This window comes from Nanorana parkeri, unplaced genomic scaffold (assembly GCF_000935625.1).
Source record: "Nanorana parkeri isolate BGI_ZX_2015 unplaced genomic scaffold, ASM93562v1 scaffold282, whole genome shotgun sequence".
Classification (NCBI taxonomy): domain Eukaryota; kingdom Metazoa; phylum Chordata; class Amphibia; order Anura; family Dicroglossidae; genus Nanorana; species Nanorana parkeri.
In genome coordinates, this window is record NW_017306550.1 from 712,588 (window position 1) to 737,855 (window position 25,268).

Here is a 25,268-nt window from a genome sequence, read left to right on the forward strand (position 1 = left end):
GGGAAGCCGCATGGGTAATGATGGGTGCTGTGTCATCACCCGGGCTGCGGGTAATGACACAGCACCCAACTTCCTGATTGATACCCTTGGACTGCTTTTGCATGTTCCTCTGCCTATACTGATACAATGCATACCGGACAACTCAAGCCGAGTGGTCATTAGGGAGGGACCTCCACCTTGCACTCTCCAGTTGGATTGAGACAGGTCCAGAGTCCCTTTTCTGTCAACTTGCATACCACAGGATTTGTTCTTATACACGTCTCCTACTATTTCCTCTTGCCCCTCAACACTCCTCTCCCCATATTATTATTTTTTTTGCGTTCTACTCTCCCTTTATCCCAATGTAGTACTCCCTGAGAATACACCTAGGCCAACACTGATAACTGAAACAAGCCAGGCCCCAAGTACTGGCCTCCAGTCTTTGCAGAAATTTCTGCAGTGGTCTTATCTGGTTTTATATAATGGATGTTTAATAGTTGCAGTTTAATTGGTGCATCTTATTTGACCAATTGTTTGTACTTTTGGTTTCTGTCCTAAATAAAGATTTTGTACAAAAAAAAAACATTTCTCACAGTTTACACTAAGGGCTTTAGTCCGCATTGTGGAAAGTGCTAGCTATTCCAGACTATGTATGCTAATACGGGGGACATACACCAAGGCTTTGATTGCAGATAAATACAGGTGCTGCAATATGGTTATATATGTACTTTTATCAAGTGCACATAATCTAATATTATACAATTATGAGTGATTTTTGTTCTTCATTCATTTCTTTGAAGCAAACCTGTACTTGTGCTGAAAGGAGTAAACAGGGAGCTGAAATGCAGCTGCCTTCCATCTGTGCAAATTCTTCCTGCCGTTCATAAAGTTGTGTGTGTGGGCCTGCTCCATCCCTCTACCCTATTGGTTGATGAATTTGAGAGGACCAGTGTCCCCGTACTACTACTTTCTGCTTGTACACTGTAGCAGCACCATTTTGCTCAGGTTTAAAGCTTGAACCACAAAAACCCCCTCTGCAGGTCATTGCTGCCATATTGCCGACTATTCTTTTCACTGCGAATGTGTAGAATTGCACCAAATATGGTGGCAATCGCCTGTGCAAGCGCAGTATCAACTTGACAGTCCACTCTGTACTGTGCATGCATGGGTAATCCTTGCCATATTGTGGCTAGGCATTTTTAAATGCGCACACATCTTCTATGCATGTGTGGGCCTTACTACCTTCTATTACACTTGCAGGGACACAGTGGGATGCTGATCTTGGCCAATGGCCATTGCTGGGGAACTTGCTTCATTTATTTTTGACTTGCACATCTCCATTTCAACCAGGAACTAAGCTGGAAAATAAAATGCTGTTTTAGGTATTGTTTTATTACTTTACAATAATTATGGAAGAGACCATCTGTGTAAATCCAAAACCACCCCAACCCACTAATGCTTCTCCAGCAATCTTCCACCACCCCTTCTTTTGTCACAGCTGCCACCTAATTGCCCAGTGTCAGAGCCTAGAGGGAGCAACAACACCATCAACAGCTCCATCATGTGAGTGACCAATCTTCATCATGGGGGGAGTTTGTTCTCCCCTAAATCTGGAGGCATTGGATACTTTGTGCAGGCTGTGATAAAGGAAGGATCACAGGGGATTACTAAAGTGGGGAGGGTGTGGGGCTTTACATAGTGTCTATTGTGTCAAACAGTGTGTTTTATTGTATGAAGTTCATTTGTAATAAATTGTATCCATTATTTTACAGCGTACCAGTCCTTAAACCCTCTACCAGTTTGATACCAAAGATCTGTCTCCGAGCAAATGAACCAAGGCTTCAGCTTGATGCATTTTCATGGCAAGAAAAATATTTTAGGCCTTCAAACTATATATCTGGTTTATCTAAGCATGCCAGCTGTTTATTTTTAGTGGAAGGTGGCGGTCCTGGGTCTTCATGTAGTTTAAGCCCTAAGCAAGTCAAAGATGTCAGGCCTCTACAGTGTTTTCCTTCTCAGCGACCAACAAATCTCTTTTGTCTATCTACTGAGCAAACCAGGGGTCTTGCGTCTCCACAGTCTTTGTCTACTGAGCAAAACGATGATCTTGGCCATTTACATTGTCTGTCCATTGAACAGGCGGATGTTCTTGAGCCTCCTAACTTTTTGACCAATCAGCAAGCCAGCAATGGCCTTTCTCTTGACTCTGTAAATGTTTTTTCCATTGACCAAGACAAGGAATTTGGGCCTTTATCTTTTCAGCAAGAAGATGCACTTAAATCAACTCCCTATTTGCCCCTTGACCAAGTTAATGGTTGTGGGCCTCCTTATCACCTGTCCACTGAGCAAAGCAATGGGCTTGGACCTTCCACCAGTTTGTCCACTGAGCAAGATGATGGTCTTGGACATTCGTACAATGTGTCCATTGAACATGGCAAAGGTCTTGGGCCTCTGTGCAATTTTTCTAGCAAGCAACATAGTGGTATCCAGCATCTCCATTATTTGATTGCTCACCAAGATGTTCCTCGATTTACCCACTCTTTAGACATAGAGAAAGGGATGGATCGAGGACTTTCAGAGGTTTTGTCCAATGACCAAGGCGATGGCCTGAAAACGTCATGTTTTTTGTCTCAACAAGCTGACAATCTTGGAGCTCCACTCTCTTTATCTGCTCAAAAAGAATGTGAATTTGAACCCTGCAGCGTGTCCATGCTACAAGACCAACTTGAACCTCCATGCATTCTGACACCATTCAAGATTGAAGCTCGTCCTTTTGAACAGAGAGAAAGTCTGCCTATTCCTCATGCAAAAGTTGAGAATCAAAACAAGGAAAGCGAGGTAAGAATAAAACAATGGAAAAAAACTCATACATCCTCACCAAAGGAGAAAATAGCCTTTTATATGATGCTGATTTTAATATAGGTAGACTTGTGTATTTCTAGTTTGTTTTAGGGTGATAGAGGAACTTTTGGCATAATGCCGAAAGTGCAATTTTTCCTGCCGATACATCGGCGCATCTGTGATTTCTTTCCTCCCCGCTGGGCGCTGCTCTGTGTCCCAGCGGGGAGGAGAGGAAATTGTGACAGGCTGCCGAGCACTGCGGGAGGAGAGCACTGTGAGCGACCTGCATCTTCTCCCACACCGCTCAGCCTCCTATCACAGCAGAGCGGTGTGTGGGCGGAGACAGGCCGCGCTGTCACAGGAGGATGAGCTCTCCTCCCTGCTAGGCTCGCTCAGCCTCCTGTGACAGTGTGTCAGAGAGAAGAGCAAGGTACAAACACTCAGCAATCAGTGATCGCTGAGTGTTTGTATATAATTGAGGACATGGCATGTTAACTATATCCTCAATTATGAATGAACGGGAGTGATCTACATCACCTCATGTTCATTCATAGTTGTAGTTATAGTAAACATACCATGTCCTCATGTTATCAATGAACAGGAACACTCAGTATAGAGGATTCCTGTTCATGGGGACACAGAAAAAGAGATTGAAGACTTTGTGTCCTAAATCTCTTTTTCTATTTTAAAAGGGAAATATCAGGTGTCTGTTTAGACCCCTACTATCTCCCCAAAGCCCCTAAAAGTAATTTGAACAAATTAAATATTTAATAAAAAATTAATTAATAAATAAAAAATATTAAGTTTATAAAAAAGAAATTAAAAATACAATTTTGAAAAAACTTTCGGTTTCGGCCTGAAATTTTTTTTATTTCGGTTTAGTTTCGGTTTAAAATTTTTTATTTCGGTGCACCTCTAGTTAAAACCTCACCTCTGTCAGGTTTTAAATGCTGCCTCCATTTTAGTATTTTTTTTTTCTCAATTCTTAACCGCCTGCCGGCCATTTTTTAATTTATGGCCGGCCGGGAGCTTCCTAGATCTGAGCGGGCGTATTTAAATGTCACAACAGGTCCGGCCACTCGCACGTGCAAGAAACTGTCTAAATTTGCAAAAAGGCAGCGATGCCTGTTAACATACAATATTGAGCCATCGGTTCGCTTGTATAAGCTGCCGGTCCGTGTCCCCCCCTCCGCTGACACCCCCTCACGCTGGTGCGAGCCCGGGACCAGCATAGTGGCTCTGTGACGGGATCAGAGGGAGATCGGTACATGAACTCCCTCCGGTCCCCTCTCCGCTGTCAGAATGCGGAAGTGATGTATATTACATCGCTTCCGAATTCTTGTGTCACTCTCCAGGCTTAGACGCTGAAGAGAAGCTGATGAAGCAGATCTGTGCTTCATCAGCTTCTTTGGGGGGTCCTAGGTGACAGGGGTCTTTGAGACCCCTGATGTCTCCATAAAGAGGACCTGTCACATCTCTTTGCTATCACATAGGGGGGGCATCGTTATATTTTACTTTCTAGAGCCTCTTCTAACTTTTTTTTTTTCCACTCTCTTCATGTTACCTAATTGGATATACATATTCACTGGAGTCTTCATTTGTAATGGCTCCTACATATTATATGATGCCATTTCATTTTTCTGTCCCTTGCTATTAGGGTTGACTATACTTTTTTTTATATTAATAATATTGGAACATGGCAAACTCACAGCAGAAGTAGTGCTGTAGTAAAACTCCTACTTTGCATTTCCTGCAAGTCTTCTATCTTAAGGAGATAGAAGAGTTTCTTGTGCTTGCAACTGTATCTGTCACTTTTTTTTTGAAAAACAAACTTTTTCTTAAATGAATCACTGCTACAATTCAGATAGCAGCATCACTGTCCATTCAACACGATGGTTAAAAACAATATAGACTTTTAAATGTTCGTTTACACCAGATGAAATTGTTATGACTTCATATGGTGAGGAAAGGGTACTCTACCCCACAAGCCAAGCTTGAAATATTGATTTTTCTGAAGTCAGCAGCACCCATGCTCCCTGCTGATTGCGCAGCTGTAGGTCTAACTCAGCAGTCCACTGCTTCTACACAAAGCACAGTGGTCCTTAGCTGCAGACTACTGGTGCGACGGGTCGATTTGCTGGTCGGGAGCTGGGCTAGTTCACACCAGCCCCAGTGCGTTCCGGCCCGATTTGATAACGGAACGCTGTGGATCGCATTTCGGCAAGCTCCCTGCGTTCTGGGGAGGGGAGCGTGGCGATGCATTGAAGTCAATGGCACCGCAACCATGCCCTCCCAGCCGCAGTGCGATTACCGAACGCGTGGCACATCAATGCCCGCGTTCCGGTGCGGTTAGAAAGAATAGAGCATGCAGAATTTTTTTTCTGACTGGAACGCAGGCATTAGCGTGCCACACATTTGGGTGCGGGCATTTGCACTGTGGCCTGGGGGCGTGGCTGTGGTGCTATTGACTTCAATGCACCGTCACACCCCTTCCCACCCCAGAACACGGAGCCCGTCGGGATGCGATCCGGTTCATTCTGGCGACGAATCGGGGAACGCACTGGGGCTGGTGTGAACTAGCCCTTAAGCCCACATAAGAAAGACATTTCACAATTCATTTTTGGCTGCACAAAAAAAATCTACGAATTTTGTCTCACTTGATGTTGATTTTTTTTGCCTAAATAGAGTAAATATACTTTTTTGATAAGTTTTTTTTTTTTTTTTTTTTTTAAAAGGTTTAGACCCCCTGTTATGATTTATTGGCTAGTTATAGTATACATTATACATAGTCCTTTACAAATGTTCAGATTCATTTAATACAGTTGTGTTATGGGATAAATACTAAACTCCTACCCTGCTGTGGAAGTTTTTAAAAGATTCATGAATACATGTTCTTTTTATAACTAGAACATGCAAGGGCAGGGGTGTGGAATTCCTATCGGCCGACTCCCGGGACATGCAGTTTCGGGTGCCGGGCGAGTAGTTTTTTCTACATTTAGCCCTGCTCCGGACAAGCAGAGCTAAATGTACAGCGTGGAGCCGCCGCTTGTTTAGTACAAGTGATCTGATCAGATCACTTGTATCAAACAAGCAGCGGCGATCGTGTCCGCCCCCACCGCCCGCTGTGGTTTTCGGGGTCCCCCACTCTTCTGGGGGACCCGAGACCATGGCAGAACGGCTCCGCCATAGAGTGTAGGGCAGACGAAGAATGTCCGTTCCTCGTCTGTTCAGTGTGATCACTGAGACTGTGGCGCTGTAATCGCAGCGCCACCTGTCTCCGCTGTCAGGAGCTGCACAGAACTTCTGTTCTGTGTTAGAGGGCAGGTTCCATAAAGAGAACCTGTCACCTCCAAACTATCTCATAGGGGCTTGTAATCCACTATGAAATCAGGAAGCCGTGCAGCATGTCATTACCCGCTGCCCGGCTTCCTGATTACCCAAGAAGCCTGCTCCATGCCAGCGGAAGCACCGTTATTGGTATCCAGTATCGGCGAGTACCGAAAGCAAATTATCGGTACTCGTACTCGATACCGAAAAAACGGTATTGGTGCATCCCTAGTTTTGATTAAAACTATTTTTTTGTATTGTGACAAGTAGATTGTCTTGAAGGACAAGTAGATTCGGCCCCCGCTTTAGCCCTTGGACAAGTAGTTATTTTTTAAATTTCCACACCCCTTAAGGGTGTAATTTCTTGTTTTATCTAGAGGAATTGGAGTAGGCACAATACTTGCCTTATTACCCACTCAGGGTTTCCCCCCAATGTGCTTCTGGTACATGGGCAGGCCCTCGATGTTCCTGTGTACATGCTGGTTCTGCATTATAGGTTATGATGTCCGAGAAGCATAATCCATTTATATCTTGCATGCTTCTCTTCCAAGACACTGCAGCTCACAGCGAGAAGGTTTCAGCAGCAAAGTTAGTTCTGTCAATCCAGAAATCAGTGGGCAGGACTAGGTTTGGCCAGCTACTGAATGATAAACTACAGGCTTGTAAGTCACCAGTGACTATGCTAATAGTCCGCTGCAACATCATCTTCACTGTAGTACAAGCAGACACAGCCTACATTCTAAACTCAGGAGCAGTGCAGCTGTGTAGTCACCCCATCACAGGAAACTGCATGAGGTGGACTTCACCTGGCAGGCTCAACAGGTATTTGAGAGACTTTGCAGGCACACTAATGTTAAACTGTAAGTTCAGATGTGCTTTATAAATAATTGCTTCGGCACATTTTGTTTTTTATATAATTGGAGGGCACAGTTCTACTTACTTTTTTCCCCACTGACTTCCCCCCCACTTGCATCTATGTACACTCTCATATTTTCTTCTGTTCTCCCAAATTTTTAATGACTGCTCTCAACTTTTACCTATATACTTCTATGACAACCTTTGAAATGGCCAGAATGTAGTGTTTAACAGTTTGCACTATGATACAAGGCAGACAATGATCTAGTTACATTTGTTTTTTCCTTTTAGAAAGAAGAGAGTGAACGGAAGCCTCAGCGAGTCTCTCAGATTCGAATCCGCAAAACTATTCCAAAGCCTGACCCAAATCTGACCCCAATGGGTCTCCCCAAACCCAAAAGGTAAGGAGAACATGCCTGACTTAAATTCTAAATTTTATCCAGCCTGGCTTTACTTCTGTTACTATGTTTGTGACCTTTTACTTGCCTAAAAATAACACTATATTCTCCAGGGTCTCTGCTTGAAGTCCCCAAACAGTTATATTTTTTTTTTCTGAAAGCAGTTTTCTAGCCAATCATTCATTCAAATTTTTAACGTGTGTGAAAAATTAAACTGCTCCGGTTAAAAAACTGCACAATCCATCTTTAGCATGGATTGCGGGGGATCTGTTAGGCTGAACGAAATAAATCTATGTGTGTATGGGCAACTTTAGTGAGTCTAGAAAGTACTGTAGAATTCTTTCATACCACCTCCTTATAAAATAAAGTGATTAACCCCTTCATGACTGAGCTTGTTTTTAGTTTCTGTTCGTAAATGACTGACACACTTTTGACATTTTTGCTGTGTGATTCTTCCACGTCAGTAATATACTTTCTTACAAAGTGCACCCACACATATTATATATTGTTTTTTAGAGGACAGATAGGGCTACATATTTATATCACATATGTGTGTCTAACGCCTCACTTAGGACAAATAAAATATAGAAAAAGAGGAAAAAAACGTTAAAAAAAACCAGTTTTGATTTGTAGTATTTTTTTTTTTACAAAACCAGCGCAGCTAAAACTTCAGAACAGCCAATAATAAGTTAGTGACACTGATCCTGCAGCAGTTCAGGATTCAGCTGTTACTAAATGTTTTCTGATTGTTGCAACAACGATCAGCAAACAAACATTCTTCTTCCAGGAATAGATACATTGTAGGAATAGACACATTTTGTATCTATTCATGAAAGAAAAAAAAAAAGCCAGTATAGCTTGAGAGAGATATCTCTCGATCTATACGAGCTGTCAGAATGCCGGCAAAAGCCGGCATGTGTGTCCGCTCTGCTGTGACTCTCAGACACCCGATATTAAGGTATCGGGTGTCTGAAAAAGGTTAACCCTTTCATTAATGAATGCCTCTGTAGTAAGGGCATCCATTAATGAATGTTAAAAGCTGATTCTCAGCGATTAACAGCCCTCTAAAGCAGCAAATAACTCGTCACGTACAGTGTACGTGACAAGTCATTTGGTCCCTTTGTGGCTGGACGTACAGTGTACGTCTCCCGTCACGAAGGGGTTAATATCCAAGTTGTAAACTGTGACTTAAATGGGACCTTGCTGATACTGATTTTGTGACAAAGATATGTATCATCGTAGGCAGGGGATCAGGTATGATTCCTAGATAAAAAAGGTGTAGATATGTTACAGAGGTTTGTGGGGGAAAGGGTATGAGTTATAGTCAGTGGCATAGGAACAGGGGTTGTAAACTAACTAATAGCTACATTTGTGACTTGAGCTAAAATCTCCTAAATTTCATTTTAGAATAAACAAGAAAGAATTCAGTCTGGAGGATATTTATACAAACAAAAACTACAAATCTCCCCCAACAGCGCGGTAAGTTAAAAAATACAGTCGTTCTAGTAAGTTTACCAAAGTTACGCAGTCCCTCAAAACATTCTATCTTATGCAAATTAATTGTGACAGTTGCTCATCCAGTTATCACTGTATTGCACCTACTTAAAGAACATGTGATTGGGATTGTTGTTGCTTGCTAAAACACAACTGTCATAAATAGAAAAACAAGTAGCCAACAAAATTCTGCTGAATAAATTGCAAATGCTTCAGATACCATCTAATGCTAAGTTTGTATATCCGCAGTGCAGTAATGAGCACGATAATGCGTATTATGTGACACATGTTCAATTGACTGGTAACACACCTCAGCGTGGTTAAAACAGCATCTGGGCTTTTTCCCGAAATGAAACCTACATCAGTGCATCGTGGTGTACTGCAGTGCCGGTTAATTGATATAGTGCGTTGTGGTGACATTCAAAATGGCACAGCAGTGCACCAATGCACAAAAAGTGTATTGCCAATCTGCTGAAATGTGAACCCAGCTTACAAGGGGAGGCCATGTGCATGGAAGTGGTGTGTTTCTCATGCTTATTTTGGGAATAGCTGGCAATGGTGCACCTTTTCTCTTTTAACATGTATGTAACTTTGCACATTTTTGCCTCGTTCTTATGAATCCAAGAAAATATTTTTGTAACTGCTGTTCATTATAAAAAAAAATAATAATCATTTATTAGCTTTGAATTTGGAAACCTTCAACTTCAGAACACATCCACCTCTTCTCATCTTCATGGCACAGAAGAGGACAACAGGGCAGGTCTGACAACACTGTATATGTGCAGAAGAGGCAGTGTTGTCAACTTGGTACAGGAAATTAAGAGCTCGCTGATTTTCTGGATCAACAGATATTTGTCTGTACTCTGCCTCTTACCCCATTTAAATAGACAAAGCATTGGGAAATGTGCATGTATATCAGACATGTGCTACAGCTATTAGTTTGTGGTGATTTGGGCATTTAAAAAAACTGTACTAGGCAACTCATCCTACAATGAACAGAATTATATCTACCAGTTGACCTGGAGCCCATTAAAGGAAAACTACGAGATGAATGAAATACACTCATCCTCATAATTAGAGCCGACATGTGACACTGAAGCTGTTTCAAGTCTGTTTTATTAGTAGAGAATAATGTAGGGATCTTTCCCAGCTGCAGCGCGGTTCTGTGCTGTCAGCATGTAGTGGGCGGTAGCTGAAGTTTGGGTCACAGGAGGACATTAGCAAATGTCCTCCTGTGACCCTAAAGAGAGCTTAAGCCAAAAAAGGTTTGGCCATAGTTCTCTTTTAATTGACAAGTGAAGACTAGGCCAACCTGCTCAGTCTACTTTTCCATCACTGCTATAGGATGGAGTGGTTGTAAACTGAGTGTTAATGACTTTAAACACGACCTATATGGTTGCGTTTGCCCTTTTGGTTTTATTTTTCTGTCTTTCTTTGACGTTTCCTCTTCTTGCTGTTTCTGTTCAGGAGCCTTGAAACAATATTTGAAGAACCCAAAGAGAAGAATGGTGTCTTAGTGTCTGTCTCTCAGACGAAGAGAAAACGCATCCTGGAGTTCAGGGACTGTACGATGCCCAGGCCAAAGAGAGCAAAGGGCAGAGTAAGAGTCATGACCACCTGCAAGCGAGGGCGAAAAGCTGCCATGGAAGGAGTGCAACTGGATGCACTTCTCATACAGAAACTAATGGACTTAGAAAACTTTTTGTTGGAGCAGGAAACCTTAGAAATGGGATCAGCTGCTCCTGAAAAGCCCAGTTGACGAAAGGCTGGTTTGTTCAGAAATATGCTGAAGATGAACATGTTAAATGAAGTTGGTGAGAGGACATTTCTGCTCTCCATCACTAGAAATTAGGAGGATGTGTCACTATCACAGACTATTGTGTGTATTTTAATTGTTTTTGTTTTCCTTCTATCCCATTTAAATGACCAAAGTCTCTTGTATGCGTTATTGTGGAGACTTAAGAATTGAATGGATCATTGCTTTCTAAGTTAAGCGCTTGTTCAGTTGGAAGATGACTTCCTTATTATCCACAGGTGACCATGACAGTCTTTTAAACGTTTTAAACCTGCACTGAAAAGCGAAGGATAGCATTAATGCACTTACGGATTATTGCATCTCTTTTAAGATCTAGAAATATTCTAGTTTGGTTTTTTTCCATGTAAAAAATAAAAAGTTCTGGCTGTTTTGTTATATGGCATTGCATTAGAGGTAATAAGCTGTTTTAATGTGGCAGGGTTTTTTTTTTTTCTGTATTAAAGGCTCAACTCACACAAAACTGTTATTTCCGTTATGGATGAGTAATGACAGATTGAATCATGTGTTTGTTTTTTAATGTCTCTCAGAGATTTCATTGGTGAGATCTTCCCACTATAATCCACCGTTCTTCTGTTTTCCCCAAAATGGTCTTGCATCGCCTCCTGCCACATTCTCCATTATGAAACTAAATGCGTATCCTGCGTGAATGAATCCCCCTTTGTCATAACTGAAAAGGATAGATCTGTGGCCTGTGGCATCGAGATCTTGCTGCTGGAGTCCCGGAGAGGCATAATGTGCTTGTGTCTAGCCAAAACTAATGTATCCGTGCTGGGTGGAGTGACCGTTTCAATTTTCCATTTATAAAACTGGAGCACATTTCTGTGCATTAGGATTTTAGCCTTCGCATAGCCTGCAAAAATGACCAGAATCCTAAATTCACTACTCTGGATTTAAAGTAAGGCAGCAATATAATGAAAACATTCTGATTGCTTCTGGCCACAATTTTGCCGTAGCGCTGTTCTGCTTTTAATGCTTAACACTTTAAACGACTTTATTGAATCAAACTCATGCCAGCTGATTGCTTTTGGCTGGGGGGTGTTGCATATATTGTATTTCCTATTTTTGTATTTCAATTTCTTTTGTGCTTTTTTTTGCCAGCACTGGCTAAGCCTAAACAGCACACAGCTTTGATGCGATCGTCCCCATGCAGTGCTCGGTGCTGGCTCTTTGTGTATATTTGCGCAATATTCTTTTCTTTTCTACCCACTGCACTTCTTTTAATAGTGGCCACGTTTCTAAGTGCTTCTTTGCTGGCTGCTCTTGTGAGGGTTGAAAGCTCTTCTTTTCCCCTCTGCGTGGTAGTGATAAGCAGTGTGCGCTTCTGGCACGTACTCCCATACACTGCACTTTCTGTGAATTTGAGATAAGTCTGTTTTGTGTGTTTTTGTTATGTTAAGTTATCAATCTTAAATAAATGAAAGCTGCTCTTACTCACGTGATTGACATTTATTCTACAATTATCTTGTGTCTCATGCCTCAGAGGTGCATTCTCTTACAGTTGACTTCAAAGGGTTTCTGTGTGTCAGTGGAACTTTTACTGAAGGGGCTTTGCTACATGTCATTTTTAGTGCTATGTTGTCATCAAGACATTTTGTGTTGCCATTGTGGTTTTGGAAGACTTTATAAATCTAGTGTAGGCTGTGACCTATAGTAACAACGTCCTGGGACTCTTGGTACATGATGTAGGTATTTCTTTTCTGTAGTAGACTTTTAAAAGTTGCAACAGTATATTGGGCCCATGAACAGCCTTCGAAACTAAAGCCGACTCACTTTTACGCTGCATTTGAGAAAATTCTGTTCGTGGGCCTGTCAGTCATTTTTTTTTTTATAAAATAGTTTGAGGATTCACAAAAATAGTATCTGTACAATGGACGGAATTAAAAAGTGTCTGAGACAAACTTTCTCAACTGGAGGGCAGCCAATCTGTTTTTCAAAGCTGTTAGACGCTGGTAGTTTGCTACGGGCAAAAGCACCAGTTAATAGAATTTGTCTCTGACACTTTTTATTAATCCCTACCATTCCCCACAATATGGTTGTATGTTCAAATGATATGCATTCCGCAAAACAAATTCTACAGGCTGTGTAAAGTTCAGACTGGGCAAGATTTTTAAATGTCTCAGGTAGTGCTATAAGCATAAGACGCCATGGTGGCCAAGGGTTTAAAATTCTTCCCTTGCATCACTAAGATTCTTTTTCTGCTCCCACCAATGACACCAATGGAATCTGTAATTCATCTTAGATTTGTATTGGTGTGCACCAGGTGCTCACCATCCTGTGTGTGTATTTGATATAGTAGGGACATCAGAATGTAGGTTCCTGTAAGGCCGGGACCGATCTAAATTAGGAAAGCAGTAGATAATAATATAGTAAATAAAAAGGACCAACGTTACACAAAGTACCCTCATTGTACATTGCTTTGTATTATTTGATGCATAGATTTAATAACCTATTAATGTCTAGGGGCAAAGCCTTAAAGAAAGAAGTGGGAAGTGAGTTCCAGTGTTGGAGGTGCATGTAAGAAGGACTCTGTACTATAATTTAAAATGGGTTCTGGGAATGTCTAGGTTCTGTCTAAGGAGCAGAGGCAATATGCATACGTTGGTTTAGTAAATCCTTCAAGTGACAGTAAACTCAGGAGTAAAATTTTAAAAAATACATTCAAGTACCTTTTTAACTATTCACTAAAATGTATCTTATGTATCGCTCAGCTGTAGATCCTCAAATCATCTCTGAATTGGTGGTGACACTGTCCTTCCTTCAGGAGGGTGGCTACTTTTTGTTCCCCCTGATCCCTGTGTGTTGTAGAGTAGTCACCTCTCCAAGCTCACTCCTGTGATAGACTACAATCTTATGTTTAGTTTACTAATTTGTAGTGAGATTGTAGTCCATCACAGGAGCGAGCTTGGAGCAGTGGCTACTTTACAAGACACACGGGGACCATGGGGAAGAAAAGTAGCCACACAAGCCTATGGGAATGTAAACCCTGTTTGAAGCAGGGCAACTGTGAGTTAAATCCACTGGTCAATTAATTTTGAATGATCTCCGAAACATCTCAAACTGATGCCATTGACAAAAGCCCAAAGCCAGTTGACACGGAACTTAACTGTGTGCACGGACTGTGTTGTCTTCTGTTTGATACCTGAGAGTCTAAATTTCATGTACTTCCATTGCAGACAACAGAAACATTACATGCCTCCCCTTAACTTCAGCAGTCTGCCACATTTATCAACATGCTTTTTCCATTTACCAGCTGTTGGTATAACAATTCTCCGGAACATGAATATGCCTTTACAGGAAATACATGATTACATAAGTCAACAAGCTGAATTTAATTAGAATAGTATAATTTATTTAAAACGTATAAAGTTATAACCGTGTTTGCCAGCTGCCATGTGACAGTTTTTTTTTTATTAGCAATGAAGTGGCTGAGGGGTATAATACAGTCATATAACCTCATTAATGGTTCAGTTTCACAGTGTGCAAGGTAAGAACCAACAATACAATTCTGTAGCATTCTTACAAAACAACTGCAATACAATAAAACTAGGAAAAGTGTTCCTTTCAGGAATGGACAATTAGAGCTCGCAGGTCCATGTCAGGACAGAAATATAGAAGTTACATTGCTAACGTTATACTTTTACTACTTAGTGGTTTAGTACCTTTTTGGGAATCACCTTAGGAGTGTTCACTTTCGTGCCAAAAAGTTGAATGGTAACAACAGATGAAAGACACCCATGTATTTTAGCATAGGCCCCAGTATCCTTATCTGCTTAGTCCTTGCACACATGGATTTAAAGGCCTCAAATGTAAAAGGGTGTTGGGCTTTACCACACTATATGCAACATTCTAATTTTACTTTTCTGTCTGTGCTTCTATACCATACAAGAAATGAGGGAATGTGTTTGTCACCAGGGCAGTAAGGCACAGAAAATTATTAAAAATTTTAGATGTCCTTACCTTTTCCCACACCTTTTGTTCCTAGTGGAGATTTTTCATAACTTTCTGGGAAATTTTGCCAGTAGGGACACAGGTGGCAATAAAAACCTTGCAGTTTCTACTGGAGTACCAGATCGTAATCATATATTGCTAAGAGTGCCGGATGTAGTGGAAAGCTGAACTCCGGGCAAACGGCTAAATACACATGGAATACATACTGTATATCAGTGGTTCTCAACCTTTCTAGGGCCCGGGACCCCTTGGTAACATGTGCCAAGTTGTGGTGAACCCCAACGGTAAAATTTAGGGATGATGCGACATCTGGCGGCGTGGCGGGAGAACTGACACTGCTGCGCTAGGAGAGGGATGAGGAGGACTCTCACCTTATTATTGTTTATTTTTTATAATTTTCTTATTTTTTAATAATTTGTTTATTTTTAATCGCTTTTTTATTTTTTTAATTCTTTTATTTTTATTTCTTTAATAATTGTATCTATTTTTTTTTCCACTTAACTTCATTGCTATCACACAGAGGTAACAAGCCCCTGTGTAATAGCAATAGGAGGTGAGACGTTCTCTTTATAGACCCTGTCACCTCCAATAGAGGAGTTCTAGCACAGCACTGTGCTGGAACTTCTGTGACAGGTGAGAGGGGAAGACTGCTATCCCCTCTCACTGTGCACACGGAGCGGCAGGTTTACTTTTAACCCTGTCGGAAAAAAAAAAAATTTCTCCTGGAAATGTTTAGTCTGCTCGATGAGAAAAAAAGAGGGAGACCTGATCTTCTCTTCCGGTGTTTCACTTTCACATCCTCTTCCTACCCTGTGACTGGACATTACAACAAAAAACCACTGGCTACATTTTCTTTGCAGTTTTCAGCAATTTTCCATCAATGTGTTACTGGTTGTAAATGCACAAGAAATAAGAATGTGGCCTGGACTGGATTCAACTTTTGTGTTGCAGTAATGCATGGCAATGCATTTTATGTGCATTGGTCCACTGCAATGCCATACATTCTGAATGTCACCCCAATGCACTTGCACTGCAGCCCACCAAAACGCATGTTAACATGCTGTGCTGCATTACTAAAAAAGGTTCATGTCCATATATTTTGGAGTCCCTGACCACATAGCAATTATGCAAGCCATGAGTCCCGGGTTGGAAATGCGCTAAGTACTGTAATTAAAGTGTGTTCAGAATTTTTGAGTTGTCACCAGAACAAGCGGTGAGGGGAAATCATTGAATAGTGATCGTTGAACTGGTGATAGTTGACTAAAATGGGAATTCCCTTTGGTGGGGTTACCATTTTATTTCCTGTTGCATCTCCAAAACAGGAAGTGGAAGGAAATCTGACCTGCAGGACACAGGCAGCCAAAAATAAAGTGAACAAGCACAAACAAGGATAGTAAGTTCATGCCTAGTCAATGATGGCACTATCCATATTGCTAGTCTGCCAGACATGAAATTTAACCCCTTGCTGAAAATTACCATTTGTTAGTACATTGATTTTAGCTCAGACAAATGTCTGCAAGGGATATACATACATCTTATAATACATTTATCTCACAAGCAAATACAATCTCATGTATATGTGATGTCTTACATGTATTTTGATTTTATTCCGTTTTATATTAAGAAGTTTTTGTAATTATCAACCTTTCATTTTACTTACAACTCGTGATGCAAAAATGATTACTTTTCATTTTGACATGACAGTTTACAAACCAAATTATTTCAGCTACTAACTCCTGGTGTCTGCACAAATGTCTGAATTACAGAAATCCAAGATACCTGAAAACATGAATTATGAGTGGTTAGAATATATGGTAAAGCAACAGAAAAATATTGTATTAGACACCTTTGACCTCTCTATGAGCAGTTGACATTAGAATCTTTATTACTGATGCCTCTTTTCACAGATGAATCAATATTATAATTTTCTTTTATGGATCTGACTACAGTACATCGCTGAATGTTATTTGGTTGGATTGCTGTTTGCAATGTTAGCAAATTCATTACAGCATGAAATAAATTACTGTTAGTCTTCTGATACAAAACATGGTACTGTTCCTTTAAAAAACTGAGCTAAATTGCAGAAGTAATAAATAGCAAAAGTAATACTCAAAAGACAAATCTAAAGACCATGCGGTTGATTTACTAAAGAGTAATAGAAACTTTAAAGAGTGACTACCCACTTTTCAGGTTCATGAATAATAAGCTATTTTGCCTTTGAATACCCAATCATGTTTGAGATAAACAGAATTCAAAATAAAAACTTTCTTTTTTGGATTTGGACATTGGCGAATAAGAAAACAGTGCCAGTACGGTAAAAGTCCTCCTACTCCTAGCGTGCCTTTGTATTTTCTAGTGTCCTAGGAGGATGGACACCTTTCCTCTGCTCTGCTGAGAAAATTCCACCCCTCTTTTCTTTAATCAAGATGATTTTCTTCTTCAGTTAGAATTCCCTACAAGCTGCCTGAGCTGGTCTTTATATGCAGCTACCCTGATTGGCGTATCCTCAGCAATATCTTTGGAGGCTATACCCAGACCTTGCTGGAATGGATGATTGCGGGACTAGCCTGGAATGTGACCTTAGAGCATCGGATTCTGCATTGGGCGTATGTGAAACTTGCTGAGTCGCTTTGTGAGTAGGCTGGGTGGGCCAAGCATCAGGAATTACCTTGTTAACCACTTCTGTGCCACAATACGTATACAGCAGCCCGCAGAAGTGGTTAAACCAAGAACACGGCTGCAGCTGCAGCCTTGTTCTTGGTGTCATTTTAAACAGCCAGCGATGGCTGTTAATGTACAAGCGATCTGGCGTCTATACAGCCACAGTATCGTTTGTACAGATCGCCAGCATGTGCTGCTCCCTCCGCCGCCACTGGCTTCCCCGGGGAACCGCTCTCCCCCATGCGGGGCCTGGGACCGGCACGGTGGGTCTCCCCTCGATGATCGGAGAGAGATTTAGCGTCTTCCAGCTGCTGATCTCTCCTCTAATCACTGGGCCCGGAAGTGATGTGTATTACATCACTTCCGGTGTCACTATTTACATTATCCAGCTCTTAGAGACAGGAGATGAACCTGGGGAAGCAGATCTCTGCTTCCTCCGCTTCTTTGGCGTCCCTAGGTGATATTAGGGGTCTGAAAGACCTCTAATGTCTCCATAAAGAGGACCTGTCACACCCTATCTGCTATTACATAGGGGGCTTATTATCCCCCTGTGATAGCAATAAGGTTAGTGTAAAAAAAAAGTGTTTAAAAAAAATTAAAGTAAAGTGAAGTAAATTTAAAAATTGCAAGAAAAATGTTTTTAAAGTCCACATACATACGCAAACACGTGTCAGTGCACCTACGTGCAAAAACGAAAATTGGGCTACACGTGTTACATATCGCTGCGAATGTCAGAGTGCAGGCAATCATTCTAGAGCCATTGATCACTGTTAGCACTAAATTGATGAGCGGTAAAAGCTTTTAAAGTGTTCCCTGACGGAAATGTGGGGTATTTAAGTTTTTATATGAATGCTTTCCCTTCCTACCTATCCTCTGACCCCTGTGCTAGCCTTGCTACGCTCTCACGGAATCTCCACTGTTGTCAATCTTCTAGATGACCTCCTGCTAAGGGAGCAACTGGCACAGGTTCTGAGTAACAATGTAACCTAAACTGTCCAGACCTTAAAGAGGTTCCGCTGGGTCCCGAACCTTCAGAAGTCAGTGATGGAACCAACTCATTGCTTGGAGTATCTGGGCATTGTTCTTGGCACTGCTCACGCAAGGGTTTTCCTTCCGCAGAAGAAACTTCAAACTCTCTATTCCCAGGCTTGGACTCTTCAGACTCCATGTCCCAGAGAGTTCTGGGGCTTATGTTTGCCAGTCCAATTTGCCCAATTCCACTCCCTACCCCCTTCAGCAAAACATTCTGTTTTTGTAGGACAAATCAGTACAGTCCTTGAACAGACCAATCCGCCTGGCACCAAATACCAGGTTTTCTGTGACCTGGTGGCTCAGGATTCCTGCTCTGGGGTTAGAGTAGTTCTTTCTTCCAAACTCTTGGAAGATCCTCAATATAGGTGCTAGCCTATTGGAATGGTGAGGTGACCTGAACACCGTGTTGGTGCAGGGAACTTAGTTGGAGAAATTTCATCTCCCAATCAACACTCTAGAACTGCGGCTGATACAGTATGGCTGTTTTTGTAACACGGGACATACTGACTGGAGAGTCATCCAATCAATATTCAGTCGGACAATGCCACAGCAGTGGCGTACATCATCCACCAGGGAGGAACCAGAAGTCTTGTCACAACAAGAGCGGCATACAAGATTCTGTCCTGAGCAGAATTACATTTTCCAGCCTTGTCTGCTTTCATTTCCCAGGTGTGAACAGCTGGCAGAAAGACCGTCTCAATTGGCAGTGTCTGGACCTGGGAGAATGGTCCCTTCACCTGGAGGCTTTCCAGGCCCTGTGTCACAGGTAGAGAACACTCAATGTGCACCTCCTGTCCTCAAGGTTCAACAACAAATTGAACAGATTTTTATCCAAGTACAGGGATCATCTGTCGGCAGCAGTGAATGCTTTGGTGGCTCACTGGGATCAGTATAGTATGATCTATACCTTTCCTCACCTGAAACCCCTTCCTCACCTGCTTCACAGGATCAAAATAGAGGGCATCCTAGTGGTCTTCATAACATTGGCCCAGGGGGATGTGGTACTCTGACCTGATCATGCTCCTGGCAGACCCTCCATGGGCTCCTCCAGATTGTCTGGATATTCTTTACCAGGGACCAGTTTATCATTCTGGGGCATCTGTTCCAGGGACCAGTTTATCATTCAGGGGCATCTGTGTTTCAGTTATTCCCATGATGCTAAAGGCTGGGAAGTACACTCCCCAGAAGGTCTAACGTGACACATGGAAAGCATACTTCACTTCGTGTGAGGCAAGAGATGGTATGAATGCTGGCTTTCCCACAAATGGGCCTGGATCAGCATTTGGTACCATCAAGGGACAGACTTTGGCTCTTGCGATAGTGTTCTTCTCATGCTCTTGGTAATGCTTTTCCACAAAACAAAAGCATTTTGGGAGTAGGAGGGGTTATACCAGGCTGGCGCCATTTTTTTGTTTGCCAGTGTCCAAATCCTCCTGTAGGCAGCAGTATAACCCAACAGTCTATGAATTCCTGTGTCCCTCTGTGAGCTGCATTATAAAAAAAAAAAAGATTTTTCGCTTGCATGTAACTGGATGATTAGCGTAAACATGGATTCACTGCATTCACTAAGCAAAATGAACATACAGTATGCTTTCCAAAGCAAGCATTCACTTTGTTTAGTGAACAGTCTCTATGTCCTTTAGCAAATCAACCCCAATGTGACTACCATAAAATTGAGTACCTGCTTCTGTGCAGTCAAACACAGAGTCAGCAAGCTGCATGAAACTTTCTCCAAGTATATCCTGAAGTGTATAGTGACCAACTGGCAGAAGACAAGAAGTTGAGTCTTTAAAAAGCAGATCACCCTCTTCATTAGCTGTCATTGTCTTAAAGAGTTGGAAGGTAGAGTCTTCATCTTTATTGAGGAATTCCTAGAAAAAAGGGCACAAAATATGTAAAATATATGTGCACTATACCATGATTTTGGAATATGCCTACTTCTCCACTACTGACACTCAATTGTTAATCCATATCACCTGTTACGAATCATACGTGACAACCAGGCAAGTATAATTCATACGTTGCTACTCTATGCTATTCTACTTTTAAAGTGTAACTCCATATTTTTCTGTACAATCATTTCCTGAACTGTGGGTTGATATGGGCAAATGCCTGGCAGCAAGTAAAATACACCTACAAACCCTTTGGAGCAATGCCTTTAGTTAAAACTGTTTGTCACATTTCTTTTTTTTTCTTTTTATTATTTTTCCTAAATGAGTTTCTATTAGTGTGTTAACCAGCATAAAGGATACCTATACATTTTATTAGAATTGCTCTATTAAAAGGCCCCCCACCAACTGCAGATGCCATATATCTGTCACAATTTGTGCATATGGTATGGTACCAAGCTCAAGTTTTCTATTATATCTGTAACTTCATGCATATTATTTAACCCTTGCCTATAGGTTTATGCTAAGTGTTTACAATTTATTCTTCCACCAACTGTCATTACCAATGAATGTATTTATTTTTTGCTAGTAAATGTCGTGCTGTGTCCACGTCAATCAAGCAATCATGTTAGCAAAAATCCAGTTTTTTTCCCCTCAAACATGACTAGGTACTCAACGTGAACACATTCACCTTATTTGCTATTATCCACTTTTCATAGTAAACATTCGCAAAGTAAATAGCCTCTACTAGTGAATTAACCCCAATGTCCTTTTGCTCAGACGTACAGCAGAGGTATGCATTTGCAAGAAACACACTAGCATTCATACCAAAGGCTAAAACTTTACTAGTTACAAGAAAATCCTAAAGGTGCCCATACACTGCACGATTCTCGTACGAGAATAGTGTGAAATCCCGCGATCGTACGATAATCGTACAGTGTATGGAAGGCGTGCGACCGTTTCTACTGTACGGTTGCACGTCTTCCGTCGAACAAGCAGGCTTGAAAACCCGCCGAGAACCCGTACGAGCTTTTAATAAGCTTAAGACCATCGCAAAACAAAAGTCTTGTGATGGTCGTAGGGTGTATGGGCACCTTTAGTCTATGGGCAGCTGAATCTAAACGGACATGCATCCGTTTACATCCAATGAACACCTACTCCGGCCAGGTCTGGGAAACCAAACGCAACAGAGTTTAATTTTGGCAGACTTGACTGCGGTGGATGAGGGGTAATCTGATCAGGGGCGTCCCGAGGCCGGGTGTCCCCAGGCGTGGATACCGGATGACACCCCGCTGTGACGTCATCGCATGCGCGTGATATCGTCACGAGCATGCGTGATTAAGTAATCGCGCATGTGCGGCCATCTTATTGATACCTCCCGGTGGCCATCTTGGTGATGGACGCCGACAAGGAGGGGGGGATGTTCATACGGCAGGATAAGGTATGCCGCCGGGTCCCCTACTCTCTCCTGAAACTGTCGGGCTCTCGGTCCATGACCGAGTGGTCGACTTTTCAGAGTGGGTAACACCAAAATGACTGTCAGTCATTTTGGTGTCACCCAGTGGTGTTACCTGGGTGCGGACCGCACCCCCCCTTGTGACGCCACTGAATCTGATGTAAATGGACACACATCCATTTTCATTGCACTCCCCATAGATCTAACATGGACACGGATGACAGAATGGTGACATCTGTTCTGAACTGCTCCAATCAGCAGGGGATCCATGCACATATGCCCTGCTGATTGGAACTGAAGGTGCTTGTGTAAAAGGGGCCTTACATAGGATAAGAAAATTATATGTGACCTGTGTCTATTATTACCTTCTACAAGAGGAGTAGTCTGTATCTACACCTTAGACCTCATTCATAGGCTCCATGTTGGGTTATGCACAAATAATTCCACATTATTAGGCAAATTATACCCAATTCCTCTCTATAGTATAAATTCCTAGTGAGGAAGGTTTCATACCTGGGATTTCATGAGAAAGTCTTGGATCCTTGCAGTAATTACAGGACGTGTCATCACTACACTGGGTGGGATCACACCTAGATTACAGATCTTCCATTTTGTCAGTGGGACTCTTTCACCATTAGGACACAACAGGTCAAAGTCTGACGCACTATAGCCATATGCCCAACCAGAAGATTCCAGATCTATAGCAAAACATTTGCTGCATTATGTTCTCTTAGCATTAATAAAGGGCAGAAAGATTGAAAATCAGGGATAAAGGTTTACAATGTTCATGGTTTAATATTCGAGATTCTGCTGGCGAAATATTATAAAGATGGAGATGGAACTTCTTACTTGCTATGTTATTTAGGAGTGAGTGGTGCTCCAAAAATGCAACATCCCCATAGATCCGGCCACTTGGGTCTCCGACTAAACACCTAAAAGCACCATCAGGTTAATACAATGGAAAAATGCATAACATTTTTTTACATATAGCAGTATTTCAAAAACCGACATTTGTAGCTTGCTGCTGACCTTGCAGTCCAGCAAGTTTCCCAGAGACTTCTTGAAATGTGCAGCATACTTCATAAAATGTTGCACAGCATTTCTGCTTTTATAGCCTGTTGAAATGCAGAAAGGTTACAGAGCCATGTAACAGATACAAAATCAATTTAAGCCCTGTGGAACACCAGGCAGCTATGGAGATGTACAAAATGTGGAGTAAAATGACAGTATGGTCCTACCTACCATCAGTAATGGAAAAACAATGTTTAAGTAGTTGCAAAAAAAAAAATGCACATCACCAAAGTAAATAAAACATGTCATGGCATTGACGGCATTGCTCATACATTTCATTTGTTTTGCCAGACACTGGACTTTTCTTGAATAGTCAAAAACAGAATTACACATACTTATGGTTGAAGAATCACTTGTTCCATTGTTTTTCAATATATATATTAGGTAGCATCTGAGGAATAGTGGAAGTATTATATACTGTATATGTGAGTGCTGATGCAGGACACAGGAAAGACAAATCTGTGTGCTGGAGTTGGGATCTCACTGCTAGAGCATGGTCTGGCTACTGGAAGCAGATTCCCAGAGTAAGGCTGGCCATACACTGTTCTATTTTTCTCGTTCAACCCACAGGCTGAACAAAAAAATAGAGCAGATACCTCCATCAACACTATGAAGGGAATTTATTAAAACTGGAGACAGAATCTGGAGCAGATGTCCATGGCAACCAATCAGCTTCTCTCTTTATTTTCAAATATTAATTGAACAAAGTGAAGAGAGAAGCTGATTGGTTGCCAAGGGCAACTGCTCCACATTCTGTCTGCTCCAGTTTTGATACATTCCCCTCTATAAGTGTGTCAATTGAGGAATCCCGCTGTTTGCATTGCGCTGTCAGAATATCTGAACAGAGCCAGCAGCTCATTGGCTGCCGGCTCTGGTTGTACGAAGATTTTCCAGCCAGCTCATTCGATCAGCTGAGAACCGGCTGAAATTCGCACAGTTTATGGGGACCTTAAGAGAAAGTGCCACTTAGGCTTTTATAACATGTCAAATATCATAGTGACCCTGAAGAAGTAGAGCATGTTGGCTTTGCAAGGGAATTTTCACTTAGCATTGTGAAAGTAAACTAAACTGTGCTGACTTCAATCATTCAATCATGTGCAAGCAAAAATGTGTTTTTTTCCTTGCACGTGATTGGGTATTCTTTGCAAAGATATTTTCGCCAAATTCAGCTTAGAGAAAATTAGGTTTTGAATTGAAAATTCACTTTGCAAAGTGAATATGCTTAATTCCTATAGTAAATAAGGGTTAGTGTATATATTTTGTTTGCATTTAGGTCAGTTATAAATTGATTACAGGCAGACCCAACTTATGAAGGCTCGACTTACATACAACCTGTACTTACGAACCGAGGTCTGAGACTGCAGCCACTGTACCGCGCAGCGTTCCACCACGCAGCGTTCCACTAGTAACGGTGCTCGTGCCGACGATCGCAGACGAGTAGTAGGTCTGGATTTTAATACTGTACAGTACTGTACCTCCTGCAGGAAGTTGTTAGTGAGTGCCTCTACCTGCCTCTTCCGGGTCTGGTGCTGAACAGGAAGTTGGCTCTGACTGTCATTACCCCTGTCGTAACCCTGTATGTACTGTACAGTGTACTGAACACTTTTATTTGTCTTCCTTGTCTACTTGTTTGCCTGTAACAATGCCGAAAAACATATCTGATACAAGTGCTGGTTCTGAACAGGGGCACAGACAGCAAAACAAAACGTAACCCTTCCCTATGTTATCCAAAACTAAAACATTTTTTTTTTTTGGCTGGAGTTACACCTAAAAAATGTACCTGTTCCAACTTACATATAAATTCAACTTAAGAACAAACCTACAGTCCCTATCTTGTTCGTAACCTGGGGACTGCCTGTGTAGCTGAAGTTATAAACACTCAGGGGATGATGTATTAATTCCTATGCTCCTCAGCTCCATCTAGTGGTAAGAATTCCATGCGAGGGGCATTCGGCCAGTGTATGGTTGGCTGGATGATTTATAAATCATCCCCATATAGACTATACTGTTGTCAGGTGAAAGGCACTGCAATTTGTTGTGTGGAAAATTGTCCCCATGTACATCCAGTTTTAGTCAACCTCAGGGCTTTGTATGACCATTGGTTGCTCTTGATCAAGCAATTAGGTTCTGTAAGTACTGACCTAGCAGTATGTGGATATTGACATATCTGGTTCATTTCTGAGGGTTGCAACAGGCAATAGTTGCTGTAATTGAATCTGATTATTATATAAGAATGCATTTTACATATTTACACATTTTATCAGTAAGCCAAAAAAAAAAATATTCAAAACAGATAAAGCCCAACTCTAGCCAAAATGTTTTCTTTAGTTTTAAGAGGAGCAGATAAGTATTCAAATCTATGTAATCTATGACAACATTTATTTTCTGCCTGTGTCCTTGCTTGTGAAAATTCTGCTCATTGTATGGATATATGCCGAGGGCAGATTAGAAACAATGAGAAGAAATGTGTTCTATGTGGACTTATACAGCATTTAAAATCT

General features: G+C 41.6%; 2 protein-coding genes across 2 annotated transcripts in view; one reads left to right on the top strand and one right to left on the bottom strand.

Moving 5' to 3' along the window:
- Positions 1-20: 20 nt before the first annotated feature.
- Positions 21-11,064, top strand: LOC108787750 (protein PRR14L-like). The gene is made up of 5 exons (XM_018557373.1): positions 21-50; positions 2,119-2,817; positions 7,294-7,403; positions 8,808-8,879; positions 10,362-11,064. Exons 1-5 carry the CDS (start codon positions 21-23, stop codon positions 10,651-10,653), a joined length of 1,203 nt encoding a protein of 400 aa, XP_018412875.1. The 3' UTR covers positions 10,654-11,064.
- Positions 11,065-16,351: 5,287 nt separating this feature from the next.
- Positions 16,352-25,268, bottom strand: part of LOC108787751 (serotransferrin-1-like) — a 33,961-nt gene continuing 25,044 nt past the window's right edge. The window contains exons 15-18 of the mRNA XM_018557374.1: positions 22,546-22,628; positions 22,210-22,394; positions 20,033-20,222; positions 16,352-16,437 (exon numbers count right to left, since the gene is read on the bottom strand). Of these exons, the coding sequence (XP_018412876.1) occupies positions 16,388-16,437; positions 20,033-20,222; positions 22,210-22,394; positions 22,546-22,628 (508 nt within the window). The 3' untranslated portion in view covers positions 16,352-16,387. The remainder of the gene's footprint in view (positions 16,438-20,032; positions 20,223-22,209; positions 22,395-22,545; positions 22,629-25,268) is intronic.